Source organism: Cryptomeria japonica, chromosome 9, assembly GCF_030272615.1.
Source record: "Cryptomeria japonica chromosome 9, Sugi_1.0, whole genome shotgun sequence".
Classification (NCBI taxonomy): domain Eukaryota; kingdom Viridiplantae; phylum Streptophyta; class Pinopsida; order Cupressales; family Cupressaceae; genus Cryptomeria; species Cryptomeria japonica.
In genome coordinates, this window is record NC_081413.1 from 134271304 (window position 1) to 134293777 (window position 22474).

The 22474-nt window shown below is 37.3% G+C and overlaps 1 protein-coding gene across 1 annotated transcript in view; it reads left to right on the top strand.

Moving 5' to 3' along the window:
- The window catches only part of LOC131063259 (uncharacterized), a 103355-nt gene that overhangs the window by 5875 nt on the left and 75006 nt on the right, over positions 1–22474 (top strand). The window contains exons 4-7 of the mRNA XM_057997047.2: positions 2000–2073; positions 21297–21439; positions 21618–21664; positions 21770–21878. Coding sequence (XP_057853030.2) covers positions 2000–2073; positions 21297–21439; positions 21618–21664; positions 21770–21878 — 373 coding nt within the window. The remainder of the gene's footprint in view (positions 1–1999; positions 2074–21296; positions 21440–21617; positions 21665–21769; positions 21879–22474) is intronic.

Sequence of the window (22474 nt, forward strand, 5' to 3'; positions counted from 1 at the left end):
TTTATGGAGTCTACTTGGTTTGAAGGTCTTCTTGCCTTGCATGACAACCATACTTGAGAAAAATTCAGAAAATCCCTTTCTTGCTTTGCCATAGCTGCATCCAATGTTTTGTATGGTAAGGAACATTTTCTCCATGCACATGAGTAGGCTGTGGGTGACCTCAACATTGTATTTCAATTAGGGGCCACAAAATAACGTTGGATTCAAATAGTATCCAATGGTATGGAGAGGGGATCGCATCTATTGATTCCATCTCGTATTGATTATGTCCCACAATGGTATGTACTACTTGTTATTTTCTATGTCCTTGGCTCTATCCATAGTTTCATACAAGAAGCCCATGTGAGATTTATCCCCATCAGTCTAAAAACTTTTACTAGAGACTTTGAAAATTTGACAACTTGTTTAGTTGCATCTCAAAAATTTGCAGAAAAGATGTACTTTGCCACTATTTTACCATCCATTTGATTTATGAAGCTAGACTACATCTAGTCATTTGAAATGAACATTTACTTCAAATTCTTATTTTGTTGGCAAAGGATCTACAACGCAAGGACATGTGTAGCAAATTTTGTCATCCTTTGCTGTCTGAATACAATGGAAATATAAATATATTCATGATTATGGGCTCTTAGGTTGAATCTTTGAAATTGTTGTTTGATTCTTTGATTATCAATGATTTAATAGTTATTGTAATGTTGTTATAACTATATAAAATAATTGAAGAAAATTGGCCCATCACAATTCCACTGAAAGCTTCCATTGTGGCATTACAACAGGCTATGGTGATTCTTATTAGTTTTCATCTATTCACTGTAGTAATTTATTATCTCAACTCACAGTTGATTTGTTAGTTAAAATCTGAGAAGGAAAGCCATTATGAATTCATTGTAGCATAAAGTTTTTCATGTCGGAAGGCTTATGTTATCTTGAGATTTTCTTTTTCCTTTTTGTTACCCATTGGAGTTCGAGATTTTTTTTTTTCACTAGGAAGAAGACTCCCAACCAGTATCTAGAGATCCACATTATTGTCTATTTTTTTTCCTACGATGAATACCTTTTGGGCATCCCCTTACACTTTATTCAAGAGGGGGATGGTTTAAACTTGACAAGGTGATAATGCAGTTCTACATAGCGAGAGTGGTGATTATGATGTTAAGAGGCTAACTTGAGGATTATTATTCAGATGAGGCCGATCTGTGGGGGTGGTTGTAAAATTGATCTATCTCAGCTTAGACTAGATGAAGCCAATATAGGTTTTCATTCCTGAGAATTTAAAGTAGAATGTCCTTAATTTTTCAGTCCAATCCTCTCTTTTGTACACTCACATTTTTTTTTATTAATTTTTTTTTTGTTGCGGTAGTGGTATCCCTGCGACCCAGCCCAGCGCCCAACCCGCCTTACCTTGGACTTACTTATTGCCAAGTTGGGGTTCAGGAAGGGGCGAGCTGAGGCGAGACTAATCCACTGGGGACATACCAAGCCGCCTGCAAACTAGGTTTTTCGGGTGAGTCCGGGCCTCGGAGTCGAACCTGAGACCAATGGGGATGTATTTCAGAGTATTTACTTCCTTGTAAGTTGATTTCTGTTTTTATTAGGTGCAAGTAATATTACCTTGTTAGTGATTATGAACCACCGAAAATTTAGAAGTTATGCATCTTTTTTCCAATGTTATCGTGGTAGCTCTCTTGTTTGATCCAACATTCCGATAAGGTTTTTTCCTCTGAACATTATGCTTGAATCAAAGTTATGTTTTATTGTCTGTATATTTCCATTTTATTAAAAAAACTGAAGGCAATAGAAAATCTGTTGTATATGAAAAATCAGTTGATAAATGGTGAAAATATTTATTGTGCTTGTAATTTATGAGAAATGCAGCATTTAAGAGAAAGTAGGAGATGAATGGATGTTATGATTGATATTATTAAGTGCCACAGTCGTAATGCAATTTGAAATTGACACTGATGTATTTACATGTTTCTTTCAATATCTTTTACAGGACAAAATTGTACGTGTGGAGGGTGACGAGTCTTGGCACATGACAAAAGTGTTGCGTTTAGGTGTCACTGATAGGTAAAATATTTGTTACACTAAATGACATTTTCTAATGTTATTTTGACATAAAGGATTTCATTAAACTCAGTTTTCTATTAATATTAAATTTACATCTTGGCACTTTTTCCTAGATACTGTCCACACAATGCCATGTAGCCAATAATTTTCTTTTATACATGAGGCTTATTTATTGGAAGGTTCTGAGATCAACTCTTAATGCCATTTTAAAATTTTTCTGCCTTTGATGCAAAACTGCATGAGACCTTGAACTAGGCAAGAGATTTTGAGAATTGAATTAATTGAGAGTACGCAAGATTAGGTTTTCTGTATCATTGGTTTTTTAGTTTTTAATGCATGTCCTCAATGTAGTTTTTATACCTTTCCAAATAATTTCAATAAGTGTTAGACAGACCATAAGGGATCAATTGAAAGGACTTGCTTCCAAGCATTGGCATGGTATTGATGTTATCTGTTGTTGTCTGTTTAGACTCATCAAATGCCTAGGAACTCTATGGTTTGACCAGCAAATGACAACGCTTATTTCATTTCTTGGTATGACAAAGATCTGAAGTATCACCAATGAATTCACTAGAAGTTAGGTTGCATAAAGGAAGATCTAATGTGGACTCTTGGGGAGTTCGCTATGAATTTGCATACTATGGAGATGAGGTTTGAGTCATACAGGAATAAAATAGTTCTTAGAGGTATGTGATATGGTGGTCCAAGAGTAGTCTCTTTTTAAGAGAATGGAGAGGTGTTGTGACCTTCTTCACACATCACCCCATTGAGAATGGGGACCCTCCTTGCTTTTGCTTTTTAGGGTTTTGTTAGAGTCTTGCAACCTTCCCGACATCAATTTTGTCAGTTTTGAAAGGTCCGAGTTTTGGAGTCATAAGTCAGTTTGTGCAAACCATGGTCAGATCAGAGTCCAGACGTTGTCGGTGTGCCTAGAAAGTCCAAAGGACGAAGATTGCAATTGATTTGGGTCAATTTGGACAATTTTCTATTTTTGGAAAGTTTTGCTTTTTGCTTTTTCCTATTTTTAGGAAGTTTCGTTTTTGGCACTTTGAGCACAATCCCCGAAGTGGCTATTTTTAGAAAGTTTTTCCTATTTTTTAGGGATCCTTGCTTCTTCTTTTTTTGGAAAGGGGATCTAGGGTTTGCACTTGTGACTTTAAGTTATATTGAAAATGATCAAGAATTCCACCCAAAATTCAAATTTTGTCCGAAAAAGCCAAGTTCCTAAATTTGAGGAATCCGGAGGAATTCAAGGGTACGATAATGTATGATTTCAAAATTGCAAGATGATCCAAATAAAATTGGATAAGTTATGAAGGTTTCAAATCTGGTTTTAACGAAGACCAACCCTCTCCAAGTCCACCCTCCACGGAGAATGAACCTTGCAAAGTCCGCCTAAGAGATGTGTGCTAAGGGAGGAAGTGTCTTCAAGTCCGCCCAAGTCTAGAGTGCACATGGATCAACTTTCTTCAAGTCCGCCATGTAGATGGTGCACAACTTCCTTCAAGTCCGCCCAAGAGTTAAGGATATAACAAGCAAGGAGGTGCAAGGAGTTAAACAAGTCCATCTCAAAGTGTGTAGTGATAACAAGCAAAGGATGTAAGTCACATGATGTCTGATCATACAAGGAAACCTGCTCCATGAAGTCCGCCCTACAACAACACTTTCTCACTTGCAAAAGGGAATGAAACTTGCCAAGTCTGCCCTCTCACTTGCAAATTGGAATGAAAGCGATAGAGTCCACCCAGGTTACAAGAGAAAGAATCTCTTCAAATCCGCCCCAAGATGTTTGAGAAACTTACTAAATTGGAAGTGAAAGAAAGATTCTCATAAAATCTACATGGCTGTCAAGAATATTTGCCTAAATTCGAACTAGGAAATCACTTTTAGAAAGTTTTCAAATTGGAAGAAATTGAAGATTGATTTCGATTCATGAACTCACAATCGAATTAGAAACTTTTTGCTTGGACTGAAAATTGAAATCAGAACTTTCCTAAAGGGTTTCAACTGAACTAAAACTGAAAATGGAAACTTTCTTTTGGAATTCGAAGATTGAGGCACAATTAGAAACAAATCAAGTTCGAACTTGGGAAGAATTGCTATGTTTCTAAACTGAAAATTCGGACTTCTTAAGGTTTTGATACAAATAACCTTTCATTCTCTCATTTATTCACAAAGAAGTTTGAACTTGGGAAAGATTTTGGAGAGGTTTTGAAAAGTTTTATGCAGGTTGTGAAGGATTTCAACAAGATTTTGAAGGGTTCAACGCAGTTTTGAAGAAGATCTTGATAGTTTTGATTCTTTTGAAGAGCATTTTCACAGTATTCAAGTGCATCTCAGATTTTCTATTGTAAACTGAACTGTCTTTCTTCTTTGTCATCTTTTCTGAAGGTGAAAATTGGTTTCAAAGGCAGATTATCAGGTTTCTTGACCTGATTTTTTTTCAAGGTTTCTAGAGAGAAAAACGTACACCACCGTGAACTAATTGAGTGTTGAAGTCATAGATGTCACCAGGCTGGATAACCTTTCCATCAATTAAATCCTGCTAGGGAAGCCCTCTAATGGTCTTCAAGCATGGGATTATTCTGTTCTGAATGTCTTCAATATCCTCCCAAGCTTCAGATATATCCTGGACTCTGCTCAAGAGGGATGAGGTGGAGTCATATGCTGATACTAAATTCTCAACAAGTATATCAGCACGCTCTGAAGCATCAGAAGTCCATCCTTTGACTTCTCTGAAAGTTGTTCTCATATCCTCATAAAATTTCATTAATTCCTCTAGAAGGGGCATAGGTGGAGTAACTGGTACCTCCTCCCGATCAATAGGGTTTGTCAAGTGCTGGACATACCTCTTCGATTGCTCATTTTCAGCCTCTAGCTTCTCTCTTCTCTACTTCCTTTTTTAACCTCTCCTTAAGGGTATTGCAGGAATCATCAAACTCCTGAACTTCTTGGATTTTGGTGGTCTTACCTAGGCTTATGGTAGTGATCTCATATTCCTTGGGAGTGATATTGTCCTGAGCTTTATCTGCTTTCGGCACTGCTACCTGAACGGATTTGAATCCCGCACTGTTCCTTTGGATCAAAGAAAATTTCTTGGCTGGCTTAGATGGTCTTCTTTCATTTGGCTTGTTTAACTCAGCCAAGAGTGCTGGTGTATTATCCTTCTGATGAACTACTTCAGGTATTTTGACCTTCATCCTTTCTCTCAACCTATCAAGGATGGTTGATTGCTCCATGCCACTATCATCAAAATTATCTTCAACTCCTTTCACTTGGATTCTGGGGGGGAATCCTTATCTACTTGGAACTTCATTTGAACTTTTTCGTGATGGTCCGACTCCTGAGGTCATCCAAATCTGCAAAAATTAAAGAAGTTTAAGTTAAAACCTTCGTTTTAAGTGTGAATTTGGAGGTTTTAGCAGCTAAGTAAATTCTGATTTTTCAACTTTTTCCAACACTTAGCATTTCGAATAGGTTTTAAACACTCAGATGTTCTGAAGGATCTTGAAATATAATCAAATTTGGGAACCTTGGGTCTGATTCTGATCAAAATCAGACCTAAGAATGAAAATCTAAGTCCAAAACTTGACTAAGTATGCATTAAAATCTAATTCAAAGGGCAGAAAATAAGAGAGAACGGAAGGAAATTGTAGTAGATTAATTCTTTCTCTCTAGAAATCTTGAAAAAAAATCAGGTCAAGAAACCTGATAATCTGCCTCTGAAACCAATTTTCACCTTAAGAAAAGATAAGAAAGAAGAAAGACAGTTCAGTTTGCAATAGAAAATCTGAAGTTGGATTTGAAATACTGTGAAAATGTTCTTCAAAACTATCAAGATCTTCTTCAAAACTGTGTTGAACCCTTCAAAATCTTGTTGAAATCCTTCACAACCTGCATAAAACTTTTCAAAACCTCTCCAAAATATTTCCCAAGTTCGAACTTCTTTGTGAATCAATGAGAGAATGAAAGGCTATTTGTATCAAAACCTTAAGAAGTTCGAATTTTCAGTTTAGAAACATAGCAATTCTTCCCAAGTTCGAACTTGATTTGTTTCTAATTGTGCCTCAGTCTTCGAATTCCAAAAGAAAGTTTCCATTTTCAGTTTTAGTTTAGTTGAAACCCTTTAGGAAAGTTCTGATTTCAATTTTCAGTCCAAGCAGAAAGTTTCTAATTCGATTGTGAGTTCATGAATTGAACTCAATCGTCAATTTCTTCCAATTTGAAAACTTTCTAAAAGTGATTTCCTAGTTCGAATTTATGCAAATATTCTTGACAGCCATGTAGATTTTAAGAGAATCTTTCTTTCACTTCCAATTTAGTAAGTTTCTCAAACATCTTGGGGCAGATTTGAAGAGATTCTTTCTCTTGTAACTTGGGCGGACTCTATTGCTTTCATTCCAATTTGCAAGTGAGAGGGCAGACTTGGTAGGTTTCATTCCCTTTTGCAAGTGAGAAAGTATTGTTGTAGGGCGGACTTCATGGAGCAGGTTTCCTTGTATGATCAGACTTCATGTGACTTACATCCTTTGCTTGTTATCACTACCCACTATGAGGTGGACTTGTTTAACTCCTTGCACCTCCTTGCTTGTTATATCCTTAACTCTTGGGCGGACTTGAAGGAAGCTGTGCACCATCTACACGGCGGACTTGAAGAAATTTGATCCATGTGCACTTTAGACATGGGCGGACTTGAAGACACTTCCTCCCTTAGCACACATCGCTTAGGCGGACTTTGCAAGGTTCATTCTCCGTGGAGGGCGGACTTGGAGAGGGTTGGTCTCCATAAAAATCAGATTTGAAACCTTCATAACTTATCCAATTTTATTCGGATCATCTTAAAATTTTGAAATCATAAGGGCAAACCCTAGATCCCCTTTTCGGACAAAATTTGAATTGGGTGGAATTCTTGATCATTTTCAATATAACTCTGAGTCATAAGGGCAAACCCTAGATCCCCTTTTCAAAAAAAGAAAAAGCAAGGATCCCTAAAAAAAAAAGAAAAACTTTCTAAAAAAAGCCACTTCGGGGATCGTGCTCAAAGTGCCAAAAACGAAACTTCCTAAAAAAATAGGAAAAAGCAAAAAGCAAAACTTTCCAAAAATAGAAATTTGTCCAAATTGACCCAAATCAATTGCAATCTTTGTCCTTTGGATTTTCTAGGCACACCGACAGTGTCTAGACTTTGATCTGACCATGGTTTGCACAAACTGACTTATGACTCTCGAAAACTCGGACCTTTCAAAATTGACAAAATTGATGTTGGGAAGGTTGCAAAACTTTAACAAAACCCTAAAAAGCAAAAGCAAGGAGGGTCCCCATTCTCAATGGGGTGATGTGTGAAGAAGGTTACAACATCTGGCGACTCCACGTGGGGAATGAACCTGAACATTCCTAAGATAAAACCTGTTTCCAACTTGGAATCTGATATTAATTCTAGCTAACTTACCCGCTGGTCAAGAAGGGTACTCAAAAAGGAAGAGGAATCCTAAATTGTATCAATATCTTTCATCCTTCAATTACAAGTGTGTGCAGATGGATTCATTTCCGTCTCAAAAGAAACAAGATGACTCTTCGGTTCCATCATTGCAAGTTATGTTGGTTTAAGTGTTTTGTCTTAACTCCAAAAGCATCCTTGGATAGAGCCTCGCTGCCAACAAACATCCATAGCCTTGGCGAGGTTATCTGTATAATCTCATGGAGATTGCTCTACTTTCGGCGATTTATGTTTTTTTGTTATTGAGGGGTACACCTATAGAGATTTCCGCACACCCAAAGCCAAGTCTCTTGATTTTTTTCATTTTTTTCTTCTTTTCTTTAGATATTCTTTTCTTTTCACATATTTCCACACTTTGGCTCGTACGCAATGAAGCTCACAATGGGCTTGAGCATTATAGTGGTGTTGAACTAAGACTTTTGATGATTTTCTGCTAGGTTACCGGGTTTGCCTCTGGGCCCCCTCGGTACGGGTCCTGGTTCGATCGGGTTTGTGGTACAGGTCCGGTTCGACCAAGGTTTGAAAAACCCAGAGGTGGTTTGACCCTGGTTGAACCCAGTCGAACCTGGGGTCGAACCCAGTTGAACCTGGGCGGACCCAGGTCGAACCCAACAGTGTTTATCTTGACAGCTATATGTGTGTGGTTTGGAGTAGTCGATTCCTTGTGTTTATTCTTGAGCTTTGTTTCTTTTTGGCAGCCGTTGTATTTGGCACATATTAAATGGCGCATATTCCAAGTAACATGCGTTATTCTTTTGTGGCTGTGAGTTTGTTCAATGATTTTTTTGTTAGAAATGTTCTTTCCAGCGCCAATTTCTGCTTTATGCGTTTCTTTTTGAAACAATTTTGGGCTGCAGTTTCTTTTGTCTGTTAGAGCTAATGCGTCATTCGTTGGAAAATGATTTCTCTTTTCTACAGAAAAAACCGTATATGCCAAGGTAGGGGTGTCGTGTTGCTTTTGGAAAAGAAAGTCACTTTTGGATGATCCATTTGATGATTAAACTTTAAGTTTATATTGTTGAAAGTTGAAACAATGATACTTGAATATTTTGTCATTTTGATATTAAACTTGATGTATATGATGCTATTATGGTATGATCATGATGCTATGATTACAAGTTTATGTTTGTTTTGTTGTTTATATGATGCTATGTGACATGCAAATTTTAATTCATGCTTATAGGCTTCACAAATATATATATATATATAAAATTTACATGTTTTTGTACTAACGAACCCAAACGAACCCAAACCCCTTTTCAAAATTTTGCCGTATCGGCATACCGGGTTCTTCGAAACCGAACCGGTGCCCAAACCCGAACCTGAACCGGTAACTTAGATTTTCTGTTATCATATTTGCCATGACTTCACCTAGGAAACCATAATGACTCAGAGAATTTGTTAAGCATGTATGATATAATGATTGAAAGATTCAGTGTCAAGATACAATAGACGATTCCCTTCTTAGTCAAGTACTAATCCTAACTTTAAGATACTTTAGAAATAATTAATCTATGATTCAAAAGTTTTCCACAAATATTTACCAAAGGAATACTCCAAACATAACTTAGCAGGGTCAATCTAGAGTGTGCGTGCAAGCAACATCACCTTTTTGCTAATGGGAATCCTCTTTACTCAAAACTAACCCAAAGCAAACGAGAGCAAACGAAAGCAAACTAATCTAAAAAAACAAGAACAGCTAAAGAAACTACTCTAACTATGTACAAACAAGTTCCTCCACGGAACTTAAGGTTTGAAATAATGTTTCAGAAATTGCTCGTTAACGGGCAACGAAATGGCATTTCCTGTTAAAGTTTTCAACTTGAATGCATTCTCTCCCAATATCTCTGCAATTTGATATGGTCCTTTCCACAGGAAATCGAATTTGTCATGATCTCCCTTCTGTTCACGGGCTTTGTGATGGCAAGGGATAATTATCTTTTTCTGAGGCTCTATTTAAATTCCGGAAATTGACACATAGTTTGATTTCTCCGTTTTTCTTTCTGACAGGGACTAGGTTGGCGACCCACGTTGAATGGCGCATTGGGAATATGATCCCTATTGATAACGATTTCTTTACTTCCTGGTAGATAAGAGGTTCTTGTAGTGGGTTAACCGGTCTTTGGCACTGTCTAAATGGTCTACTTTCCTGCTTGAGAGGAATTGTATGTGTGATGATAGAAGTGTCATAAGTTCTTAGATCTTCATAAGCCCATGCTAGGACATCAAAAAATTCCTTCAGGCTTTGAATTATTCCAGCCTTTTCTTCTGGTGTACAGACTTTGCCTATGCACACATTTCTAATCTCATCTTTGGTTCCCACATTCACCTTTTCATATTGGTCGTTGTTGTCATTTTATGACACCCTTGGTCCATCAGTGAGAACGGATCAGAGATATGTTCCATGGACCAGCGCTGCCCCAATTGATCAAAGAGAAAAGCAATGGAATTATGAAGAGTGAAGGGTTGTCTTGTCTGGAGGAAGTTCTTTCCTTTGCCTTTTCTCTCTTTCCTGGAACTCCTTGGAATCCCGAGGTTCCGAAGTCCCTTCTTTAGCCCCTTTTTCTAGTTTCCCGGAACTCTGGAACCCCAAGGTTCCAAAGTTCCTTTCCCTTGCCCTTTTCTTTTCCCAGTTTTCCGGAACCCCGAGGTTTCGAAGTTCCTTGCTACCTCTCCTTCCCTTCCCCCGGAACTCCGGAACCTCGTGGTTCCGAAGTTCCCTCCTTGGCCTTTTCCTTTCTTTCTTCGGAACTCCGGAACCCTGAGGTTTCGAAGTTCCTTTCCTTAGCCTTTTCCTTTCCTTGTCTCTTCTTTTGTTCCCCGGAACTCCGGAACCCCGAGGTTCCGAAGTTCCTTCCCTTTGCCTTCTCTTCTTCCCTTTCTCGGAACTCCGGAACCCCGAGGTTCCGAAGTTCCTCCCTTTCCTTCCTCCTTCTCTTCAGTTCCCCGGAACTTCGGAACCCTGGTTTCAAAGTTCTTTTCCCTTGCCTTCTTCGGAACTCCGAAACCCCGAGGTTTCGAAGTTCCTTCCTTAGACATTTCTCTCTTCCCGGAACTTCGAAAGGTTCCGAAGTTCCTTTCCTCGTTTCCTTCCCCTTCTCTGGAACCTCGAGGTTTCGAAGTTCCTTCCTTGTCTTCCCCACTTCAGGGAACTCGGGTTTCCGAAGTCCTTGAACTTCTTTTCGGCTTGCAACACTTCCGGATGGCGTGATCAACACTCAAAGCTTTAAATGCTTCGACGACTTTTGTGACTTGTGCACCTTCTTTTGTGGAGCCACAGGGGTGCATTTAATGATTTTGGCAGAATTTCCATCAAGAGAGGTATAGGGCCATGCTTGTTGTGGTAATTATGTCATGTCTGCATGCTTTGACTTTGGAAGGTCAGTCAATCCACCCTTCTCAGGGTTGCATTTTTAGGGCATGGCTAGGTTGCTTGCATGTACAGAAAGTCAGGTGCATGCAATTCCCTGCACTCCCAGACTGACATTTCCCTACACACAAGGGTCATGATCACTCTTGTAACCAATTTTCTATATAAAGGCTGTTAAGCCTCATTGTAAAGGGTTCTCTCCGTGTTGGCTTGAGCTATTCTATGCTCTTTCACTTCTCTTAAAGACTTGTATATTTTTGCATTTCTGCAACTGTAAGTTTGGCCATTGGCCTTTGAATGAATTGAAATCATCATTCTTGCCTTACTTCAACTTATGGATGTTGTGCATTTGTTCTTACCTTCATTATAAGTGTATGTTTGTGGCTTTCTTTCACCTATGCTGTGTTAACCTATTTTTGGGTGTGACTTTTGGGAAACCTTCTCCTCTCTTGACATTCAGCGAATTTTAACCTCCATACATGCATTGGGGTCACTCATGCAACTGAAGTTTGTGCATCTCTTGGGTATTTTAGTTGATTCTTTGTGCCATTTCGGGTGGGGAGAGAAACATCTCTTATCTTGGTGCATCACCTCTTTTCATTTTAAGCATTTCTCTCTTCCCTTTTCCTTTGCAAGCTGTTAGGATAGGCTTAGAAGTAAGTTTTGAAGTGTTGAGTTGGTTCAACACTTGCACCTGGATTGAGAAGGAAGCCAGAGACTCAACCCCCTTGCGCAAGGTCCAACACTTCGGGGTTGTTTCCATGTTTCACAAGGTTGCTGAGTTGATAGCTCAGCAAGGGTGCAATCTTTTGTGATAACAGTCGCCATTAGTCTTTTGATTCCTTATTTCATTAATCTGGTCCTGATCAAATATTCTCTCTAGTTATTTGTCTTCAAATTCATGATGCCGTCATCATCAAACTCGACTTCCTTTGTTATTTCACCCTCGTCAATTATCTGTGTTGCGAAGACATCTGAACTTGTAAAAAATTCACGAATATGGTCATCATCATCAAACACTTGAAAATTTGTGATATTGTTTGGGATTGACGGTTTTGATGATAATTCCACAGTAAATTGGTTCATGCCATCCATGGCAAGGGACTCTAATGAACTAGCTGCTTGTGCCAAAGAATTTGCTTCTTGATTGTTTGACCGGATCTTCGACTGAATATTGAAAGCCTCAAAACTCTCAATGAGATCCTAGAACCTATTACGATAATGAGACAACCTCTTATCATGGCAGATGTACTGTTTTCTTACTTGTTTCACCACTATCTCTAAATCTCCAAAAGCATGTAGGATTTTGGCTCATAACCCATGAATCAATGATTCATATTCTGTGACATTATTTGTGTAAGGAAACTAGAGTCTGTGAGCTGCAAGGTATGCTTCTCCATTAGGACTGGTCAATTCGAAACCAGCTCCTGCTCCTTTCTTTGAACGGGAGCCATCGAACCTTAGGGTCCAAACTCGCTCTATCGGCTGAGAGGATGATTGAGCCTGTGTATCGGTAGTATCTGGCTCACATCTATTCTGTGTCTGGTTTGCTTCAGCACTTTCAGCTATATTTTTCTGAGATTCATGTTTTTGATGGTCCTTCTTACTCTCAATATCGCTTTCTTCTTTAATTTCTTTAGGATCTGCAAATTGTAGAAGCATTTGACGAGCTTCCTTAATCCCTTTGTGGCACATTTTGCAAGTGAACTCTGAATGGGAGGTGTCATGGATCCGACACCAGTTGGTCCAAAACAATTCATGAATTCTGCTTTTCAATTCAACTCTCTGGCTTATACTTGTCCAGATGAAGTCCTTGAAACTTTCAAATAGTTTTTCATTTTTGTTTTGATCTTCTATTATTGATCCTTCTTTAGCACCCTTTTTGCTGGATGATGCATGCAACATCAAGACTTCATTCACTCTAGGTGTGTAGGAACCTAAATCTGTTTCGAGAAACTATATTTCATTGTTTTCTCCGTACTTCGTAATCATTAGCTTGAGCCTTGGTGTGCTATCAACTTTTATTTGATTAGGAACTCCTTTCCATGGCAGCCACATGTGAGAAAAGTCCGTGGAAATATATTCATTTAACCTTCTTGACCAATCTCTGCTTAACGACATGCCGTATCCATCAGGAATATTGACGACAGAAATGTCGATACAACTTTGCACTGTCAGGTCTGCTGCCAACTGCATGTGAATATTATTCAATTCTCCCATAATAAGGACTTCCGTTTTGTCTAATTGTGTGACCTTCTTATTAGTCCTTGTAGGAACAAGCCCTAACCTTTGGCAGACGGCTAGTGGCATCACGTTGCTAGAGGCACCAGAATCTACTAGGCAATTGTGTAACATTTTGCCAAATATTTTGACTGATAACAAAAATAGGGCAGGTTTGTCTCTACCCTGGTAAAAGATTACTGGGTGTTTTTCTTGATTCTCTTCTTCGTGTGTCCTAGAGGAAAGTCCTTTCTTCTGTGAAGCCTGCGGTAGCTCATTTGTCAAAATTTGACCAGTTGATCTCTTCTTCGTGTGTCCCAGAGGAAAGTTATTTGCATTAGTTGGAGGGATTTGAACATTACCCACTACTAGAACCTCTTATCTACCATTATCTTTCTTGTGCAATCTTGGCATACATAGTGATTTTGATTAAGAGAGGGTAGAGTGTCTTTGACATTTTATTCTAATGTTCGGTGAATGATAAAAACGTAGACCAACAAGAGGCTAATTAGGCATGATCAATTAGAGTGGGCAGCAGATTGCATCATAATGCTTACAGTTACAGAGCAGCATAATGCATCATAATGCATATAGTTACGGAGCAGCATAAAAGAGATTATCATCCAGATATTTAGGTTTTATTATCCAAGCACAAGAAGCTCCTAGAATACCACCAGAGAGAGGCATTGAGCATGTTATAAAGTTGGAGGAAGGATCTAAACTAGTAATCACTATGCCAATAGACATCCGAAGAGACACAAGGATGAAATCAAAAAGGTCATCAAGGAGTTGCTTGAGATGGGGCACATTAGACCCAACAAGAGTCCTTTCGCTTCTTCAGTAGTATTGGTTAAGAAAAAAGATGGCACAATGTGGATGTGCATATATTATAGAGCACTGAACAATAAGACTATCAAGATCAAGTATCCTATCCATCGGATTGATGAGCTTATTGACAAATTGCATGGTGCTTGTTATTTTTCTAAGATCTATTTGAGATTAGGCTACCACCAGATGAGAATGCTAGAGGAGGATGTAGAGAAGATGACATTCACATGTCATTTTGGACACAGGTGATGGCTTTCAGTTTAACTAATGCCTTGGCCCTGGCCACTTTTCAATCGTGTATGAACCAAGTCTTTTGTAAGCAGCTTACAAAGTTTGTTCTTATATTTTTTTATGATAGCTTAATTTTCAGCAAAACATGGGAAGAGCACATGAGACACCTTGATGATGTATTGAGCATTTTAGGGGGGGAATCATTATATGCCAAGGAATCTAAATGTGATTTCGACACGACAAAATTTCTCTACCTTGGCCACACATTAGTTCTAAGGGTGTGAGGGTAGATCCATAGAAGATTTAAGCAATTGTTGACTGGCCTACACCTATGAATCTCTTATAGCTCAAGGGATTCTTTGGATTATGTGGATTCTACAAAAGGTTTGTTAAGGGTTTTTCGTAGATTGCAGCTCCACTCACATATTTGACCAAGAAAGGGGCAATTGTGTGGTTAAACGTAGCACAACGATGATTTTGATCATTTCATACAAGGGATGAGTACTTGCCCAATCCTAGCTATTCTTGGTCTCTCCAAACATTTTGAGTTGGAGTGTGATGCCTTAGGAGAGGGGATAGGTGTTGCACTAATGTAGGATAAGCATTCGATTGCCTTCGAAAGTAGGAAGTTGAGGGGTGTAGAAAGGAGTTATTTTATATACGACAAAGATGTTGGCCATTATGCATGCCTTGGCCAAGTTCAGACATTACCTTGTGGGAGGCAAGTTCATTGTTAAGACCAACCACAATGGTTTAAAACATAGTTGGAAAACTTGGACTCGGCAAAAACTCGGCAAGCCCCAAAAAAACGACTCAACAAAAATTTGGCAAAACCTTGACAACTTAAAAAATCGTTTAAATTCCATTACAAATGCATTTTTTTTGCAAATTCAATGAGATGCATCCAATGAGCCAATAAATGAGCACATAAAAGAAACAAGTTGAATCTAGCTATATTTGACTGATTTGCATGCAAATTGGGTACAAAATGGCATCCTCATGTGGAATGCTGATGGCTTATAGTCTGAAACAAAATGAAAATAACAAATTGTTTTTGTAAAACCAAAAGTAGTAAATATTACATTAAAACATTTTACATCTTCCTCTTCCTAGCTCTAGCAAAAACTAGGGGAGAGGTAGAACTAGAGGGTCTAGTCTTAGGAGTCTACTATGGCTCCTCCGCCACTCTTGGCATGACAGGCTATGGCTTGAGTTCCATCCTAGTTGTAGATGTTGGTGGCAATGACTCCTCATCCTCCTCATCCTCAATGTCATCCAATGACAATCCCTACTAGTCCCTTAGCCCTCCTCCATTGGCTGCCTCTCCAAATCATAGATCTCATCCTCGGTAAATAAAGGAGGTTGCTCATTTTTCCCTAGCCAATCACTGTAAAGATATATCTCCAAATCAATTGGATCAGCAGATATTTCCTCTACCTTTCTTGTGCGCAATTAAAGATTATATCGCACAAACACAATGTCATTGATGCATCTTTGAGCTAATTTGTTCCTCTTCTTCATGTGAATGGCCTCAAACAAGCTCCAATTGTGCTCATAGTTGTATGCACTATAAGGTTGGCATAAGATGCAAAGGGCAAATCTTTGGAGATTTGGGGCATTTCCACCCCAATTTGTCCACCATTTCTCTACAATTTTTTTTTAATGAGCTAGAAAGCAAAGTCAAAACATATTTTATCAAATTATCAATATTGTAAACTTGTAAATTTGAAATTTGTAACTTGTTAGATGCATGTGAAAGACTCCAAAATTTATACCTGGTTTTGTGTTGTTCTTCCTCTTTTAGCTAGCTTTAAAGAGAAGAGATTTCCCTTTGTTTCCCTATAACTTTGCATTTCATTGACAATGAGTTTTCTCACATCAAGCTCGGGTGTCATGCTTTGAATGCATGTAGTGAGGTCCTCCATAACCTCTCCATTGGGATCCGAGAAGAAAAAATGAGGGTTGAGGAAGTACCTTGCTGCATGGATGGGTTGGTGGGGTTGATTGTTCCACCTCCTATCAATAATCTCCCATGAGGTGGTCTCCGTATAGTAATTTTTGATAGCCTCCTTGGTCATACCCATGGCCTCATAAAGATATTCCGTTGGAGTTTCATCCCCATCTACCAAGTGGAGAACTCTAACCAAGGGCTCCAACACCTACAATTTAAATATAAGAAAGGATTAAAGTTAGTAATTTGTAATGAAAGACTTAAATTAAAAAAAACTAAATATTCAATTTGAATTTAATAGCTCTTTGTGCAAATAGGTTGTCAAAGATTATGCTTGCAACTCTCTCCTTCAAGCTTCTTTGAATAAGTGGAGTCTATTTATGCTCGACTCACAATCATTTGTTTCAAAGCTGTCAATGAACCAAGAATGCTTTGCAACGTTAAAAAAATTGTTGCAAACCTCGTGATACCCGATCTTACCAACTCTTTCCCTTGGGTGTGATCTCTCATCAGGGGAAGAACCCAAGGGTGATTGTAGATAAATTTTGTGATCCTCCTTGCATCCTCTACAATTGATGTCACCCAATCAAACTTGTCAATGTCCTCCGAAAGAAGGTCAAGGACATGTCTTGTACAAGGTGACCAAAAAATTGTCGTGTTTCTCATAGAGGATTCTCCCAGCCACCACATATATTGCTGCATTGTTAGTTACTATTTGCACCACATTTTCAATTTTCACCTTTATGACAAACTTGCTCCAACATAAGAGCCAAAGTTTTAATAGTTTTCACTTTGTTGGAGGCATCAACCGATTTCAAGAAAACCACTTTTGCAAGCTGCCAAAAAATTAATGATGGTGTGGTTTTCCCATCCATCCAACCACCTTTCTTTGCTCTTGCACCACTTCCCTATCAGTTGCATTCATGAGCAACCTACAAGTACAAAGTGAAATTAAGTACACAATTTTAATTCTTAAACAAAAAATAGCTTAAATTCAACATGTATTACTATAAATCAAAAACATAAATTTAGTTTAAAAGTCAACATAAATTATCAAAAAATTTAAATCAACTAACTTCTCACTCAAGTTTTTGCGAGAAGGCGTCTTGTAGCGTTTTCCCGCAATTGTCAATGCAGTAACCAAGTTATCCAAATAAGGATTATTTTGCCATTGAAAGGGATGTTGTTGAATTACCAAAAATCAACACATGCAATGTCTGCATGCTCATGCATCTCCTTGTTCCACCAAGTTGCCTCCAATGATGTTTGTGCTCCAGGTGTGTTTTTGGGCACAAGATAATTATGTGGTGCTCCAAAAGTATACGAAGCAGTGCCCATGGTGGTGGATTTGGTTTGAATACATGGGCCACGAAGAGAGGCCACTATGCTTTGAAGTGCATCTTCAGTTGATTGCCCTCTCTTGTTGCAATTTTTTCTATTCTATAGTTGCAAGTATGACATTCATTTCTCTTTTTATTTCTTTAGTGGTCCCATCACAACCCCTGGCATCATGACAAGTGATGCTTGCAAGATGGTGTTGAGGTGGTTTGTGCTTCCATGAAGTATTTTTTCACATTTTATGAAAACATTGACCTAGGTTCCGGTCCTTGATAGGCACATTTCTAAGCAAGGTCTTTAGCTCCTGTAGGATGAGTGCCTACAAATGATGGTAGTAGCATTGATGGGGTAAAACATGAAGTTGAACTGGATGTAGAACATTCTCTATTTGCCATTATAAATTAACCTACACATACAAAGTGAAAGCACAAGTTGTTAATATTTTAAAATAATAAACAACCTAAATAGTTTAAATCAATAAAAATTTAATCTAATGGCTTATGAATCTTGTTTTGTGGAATCTAAATGTATTTTTATTTTTGAACTAAAACATTAACATGGTGGTGTATTTACTATATTGCTATGTTATTTGAACTAAAACTTTATACGGTGGTATATTTTGCTATGCTATTTGACTATAGTGGTGTATTTTGAACTTAGCTATTGCTGTATATATGTGTATATTTTTGTCCTAACGAACTCAAAAACCTAATTTTTTTTGGGCCGAATTTGCAAACTTGAACGTCGAAACCGAACCCAAGCTTGAACTGGGATTGGCAACTTAGGTAAATAGTAAAGGAAATTTCTCTTTAGACCATTACAAAGACAAAATCAATCATACAACTGTTTATGTCCCTCTCAAAAAGTCTACACTTTCAGTAGATCCGATCGCTATAACTTTGCATGGTTTTTTGTATTATTGAAAAGTCAACAATTAAAAAAATGCAAGCTTATTTTATTTATTGGCCTTACTTTTTTTGCCTTTTATCACTTTTTGCCCTAAGTTTTTTGGTGGGAGACGTCAATTTTTGGTGGGAACACTTTGAAGACGGTGGGCAAAAGAACCCTATGTGTCGAGATGTTTCCAGGGACTTCTCCAATATTGGAGATGTGTCTCTATCTCTGAGACGCATCTCTATCTTCGAGACACATCTTAGGGGGTGGGAGACACGTCTTTGGGTTACCATAGTTTCTTCCAATGCATCCATACTATTTGTTTGGTGTTTTAACTTTTACACATTTAAAATAAATAATTGTTTATATAATATCTAATTATGTTGTTTGAACATTAGATATTTAAAAAAAATTAAATTTTATTACTATACATTTAATTGTTTATTCTTTACTCAATTATTAATATTTAAATTTTAATATTATTTTAATTTATATATACTTATTTTATTATAGTTTTTAATTTTTTTAGTAAGATTTTTTATTTCTAGACTGCAAGAATCAGGTGGCTGCCCTATAAATTGCAGTGCGCTTGGTGAACTTTTTTCACGTGATGGGCAGTGATGGCGTGATATGCCCTCCGGTACCATGAGGATGGGGGGAGATTGGACCTTGCGACCTCTTGCCTGCAATAGGATGCTTTAGCCGATCGAGCTAGGACCCCCTGCCCCTAAGATTTAAAAAATTAAATGTGAAAGTAAATTTTATTTTTCTAAAGTTCAGATTATTGTTGTTTCTTTTATTTTATTTTTAGATATTTTTCTTTTTTAATTAATCTTTAATTTTTCTCCATTTTATTGTAATTTAGATTTAAATGACATTATTGTTAATTTAATTATTCGATTTTGGTTTGTATATTGTAAATTGTTAAATCAACTTCTAATTATTTATGTAGCAATTATTTGTGTATATTGAAAGTATTGAAAATCTCCTCTAATAACTTAAAAATTGTGTTAAATATATCTATATGTATTTTTTATGAATGTCGTATTCAGCTGTATCCATATTAGGGGTCTTCAAAACTGATCATATCTGTATTCGTTACTATATCCATGTCCATATCCGTATTTGTGCCCATGCAACTTTGCTCAATAACAACATATATAGCAAGCATGCAAGTGTATCCAAAGATGTGACAAGTTTAACTAACCCAAGATAGAATCCTCTTAAGTCTCATACACACTACACCTTGTGAACTCACTGTTACAGTCTGGATATTTTTCAGACACAAGCCTACTAAAGATTTACATGCATGAAGCAATGGGCTATGTGGTGAGCAGGGCTCCTCCATGCATGTTCCTTGGAACATCTCATTTAAGTATGAATCTCTTAAGGTATGGGAAAATTAATAAAGCTGGTTTGTGAAGCTAAACTGGAACATAAAAGAAAAGATGTTCTAACTTCTAACGAGAATGATTGGATCTAAAGCCAACTGACTGCTGCCAAATCATTTGGGAAATAAAGACACGACATTTAATAAAGAATGATATCCATATGGGACCACAGTTGAATCATAATATCCATTGCTATTCCAGATCTTGATTCTTTGTTAATTTAAATGCATATAATATAGCTATTCTCTAGTAGGTATTTTGAAACAAAGTCACAACATGTAAGAAAGAATAATATCCATATGGGACTGCAGTTGAATCGTGATATCCATGGCTATTCTAGATTTGGGTTCTTTATTTATTTAAACATGTAGTAACAATTCTGAGCATGACTTAAACGAGATAGTTCATTTATGATTCCTTGGATCAGTAATTTACGATCCGAGCAAATTGAAGCCAAAGGAAGGGGGCACCAAACTTGGAAATTTTTTCGCATTTTTGGGCATGCGAAAATGAGCTCCAACACTCGTTGCCATAATATTGCTAATAATGGATGTGAATACAATGTCATCATGGCTAAAAGTTGAAACCAAAAAACTCTACAATGTGGTAGAATTTAAGTCCATAAATCCAGTTATAATCTATTCCTTTGTATTGTATACCAGTTTTTTCAGTTCATTTGTTGACTGCTATTTGCGTGTGGTTGAAGTGGCTTTGTATAGATCTGAAGCAACTCGACTGTAGTGGTATGCCTTGTCAGTAATGGAGTACTGCAGGGATTTTAATGTCAATGATATTCACCAAAGAACTGTAATACCATGGTTGTCAGTTCTCTAAGCAGTAAAAACCTTACTTCAAACAAAATTTGAAAGTAATGTAAAGAGGCAGAGAACTGCATGATTACCAATTTAATAAAATGCGCAATTGAGAAATGTGCCCTGAATTATAGGATATATATATATATATATATATTTGTCATTTTGAAGTTGTAGTGTTTTGTCATTTTGTTGTATATGTACATTGGCAATGAAAACCCAAATGATAGCAATGGAATTTTAGTAATTTGTATAACGACTCATGTTAGTTCTCAATTTAGTTCTAATGTTATATAATTTGGTTACACAAGGAATATGGTGAATGCCTTGTCATATGAATAGGTGAAATTTCCTATATTTTTAAAATTTCCTTTTTTTTTCAGTTGCTGCCCTTTGCTGTCCCTAAAATGCGTCTCTGTCCAGGAATCACTGTGAAACAATGGTTCATTGGCTTTAGTCTATTTACTGATTACTAGGGTTTTTACCACAAAAGCACCCTATTATGCCCTGTTTTTTCTTTAAAATCAAGTACAGTGGAAGTGCTGCAGAAAAAGATGCAAGTCCAGATTTTTCCTAATGATTTATTCCCAGGAACCAGTTCTGCTGTTAGGTATTTAGCTTACTATACTTTCTACTGGACAAGATTTTGATAGAATACTGAAGGCAGTCCAAACGTGTCTTAATTTGGAAGGGTAGAGCTCTTCAATGGGTGGGGAGAAATTGTTGAAGGACAAATTTTGAAAGTTGATCGATCTGGTGTTGATATTGTTGCTGCAGAGGACCCAGTCATGCTTACTCCCTCAGGGCCACAATGGCACGTAGTTGCTGCTTTTGGTAGGTTTATTTTCTGTATCCTTTCACAATGTCTGGGTTGCATCACTCTAGAGATTAGCTATGTTGTTTGCATTTAAACTTGTGCATTTATTACATGTTTAAATAAACAAAGAATTCAGATCTGACTATACTTGACAGTAAATTTTTGAGAAGATTAACTTGAGTTATTTATGCATAGGGACTTTGAAAGGTGGGCGAGCTGATTGGCTTGTAGAAAAGAGCACGGTCTGCATTTTTCTCTCATAGGTTTTGAGGAAAAAATTATAAACTACTTTCCTATTCATTAACATACTATAAATAAGATGGGTCTGCTTTTGGAGTATTTTGCAGGAGCTCGGAGCAAGTAGCATCACTCCTTTGCTGACAGAAAGGTCTACTTCAATCAGTGAAAACCGGGTTGATCGGTGGCAACGTGTAATGTTAGCTGCACTCAAGCAATGTATATTACACTAATCTATTGCTACTGTAGTTAAACTTAGGTAACAAATGATAGTAATGTGTTTTCTTGTAGTGTTTGAAATAAACTAGAAATGGATCATATCTTCACAAAATGTTAGTAATCAAAAATTAAAAAAGGTCTAAGATTTACTGTTCCTTGCAAGTGATTTGTAAATAATTTATCTGTAGAAATTAATTATTTTTAACTGATCAAATATTTTTCTAGAGGCTGATTTCTTGTATCACTATAGTTCATTCCTGCTAAAATATAATAGTTGATTCCGTTTCCCAACCAGTCACCTGGCTCTATTTTCTGTCAAAATTTGTTGTTAATAAAGTTTGGATGAAATCCCTCTTCTGGCATACATAAACAAATAGCTTTTGTGGGGCTTGCTAAATTTATATCACCAATTTGTCCTTGGGTTTCACCAAGTTTGGCATGCTAGCACTAAACCAAAGCAACTGTTAAACATAGAGCAACATGCGAAGCACGTCTCAACTTATTGGATAACCTATCTACAATAATATCACCACATGATCAACCATCTGTTAGGAAATTTGTTTGAGCGGTTGTGTTGAGTTAATTACCATAAGCTA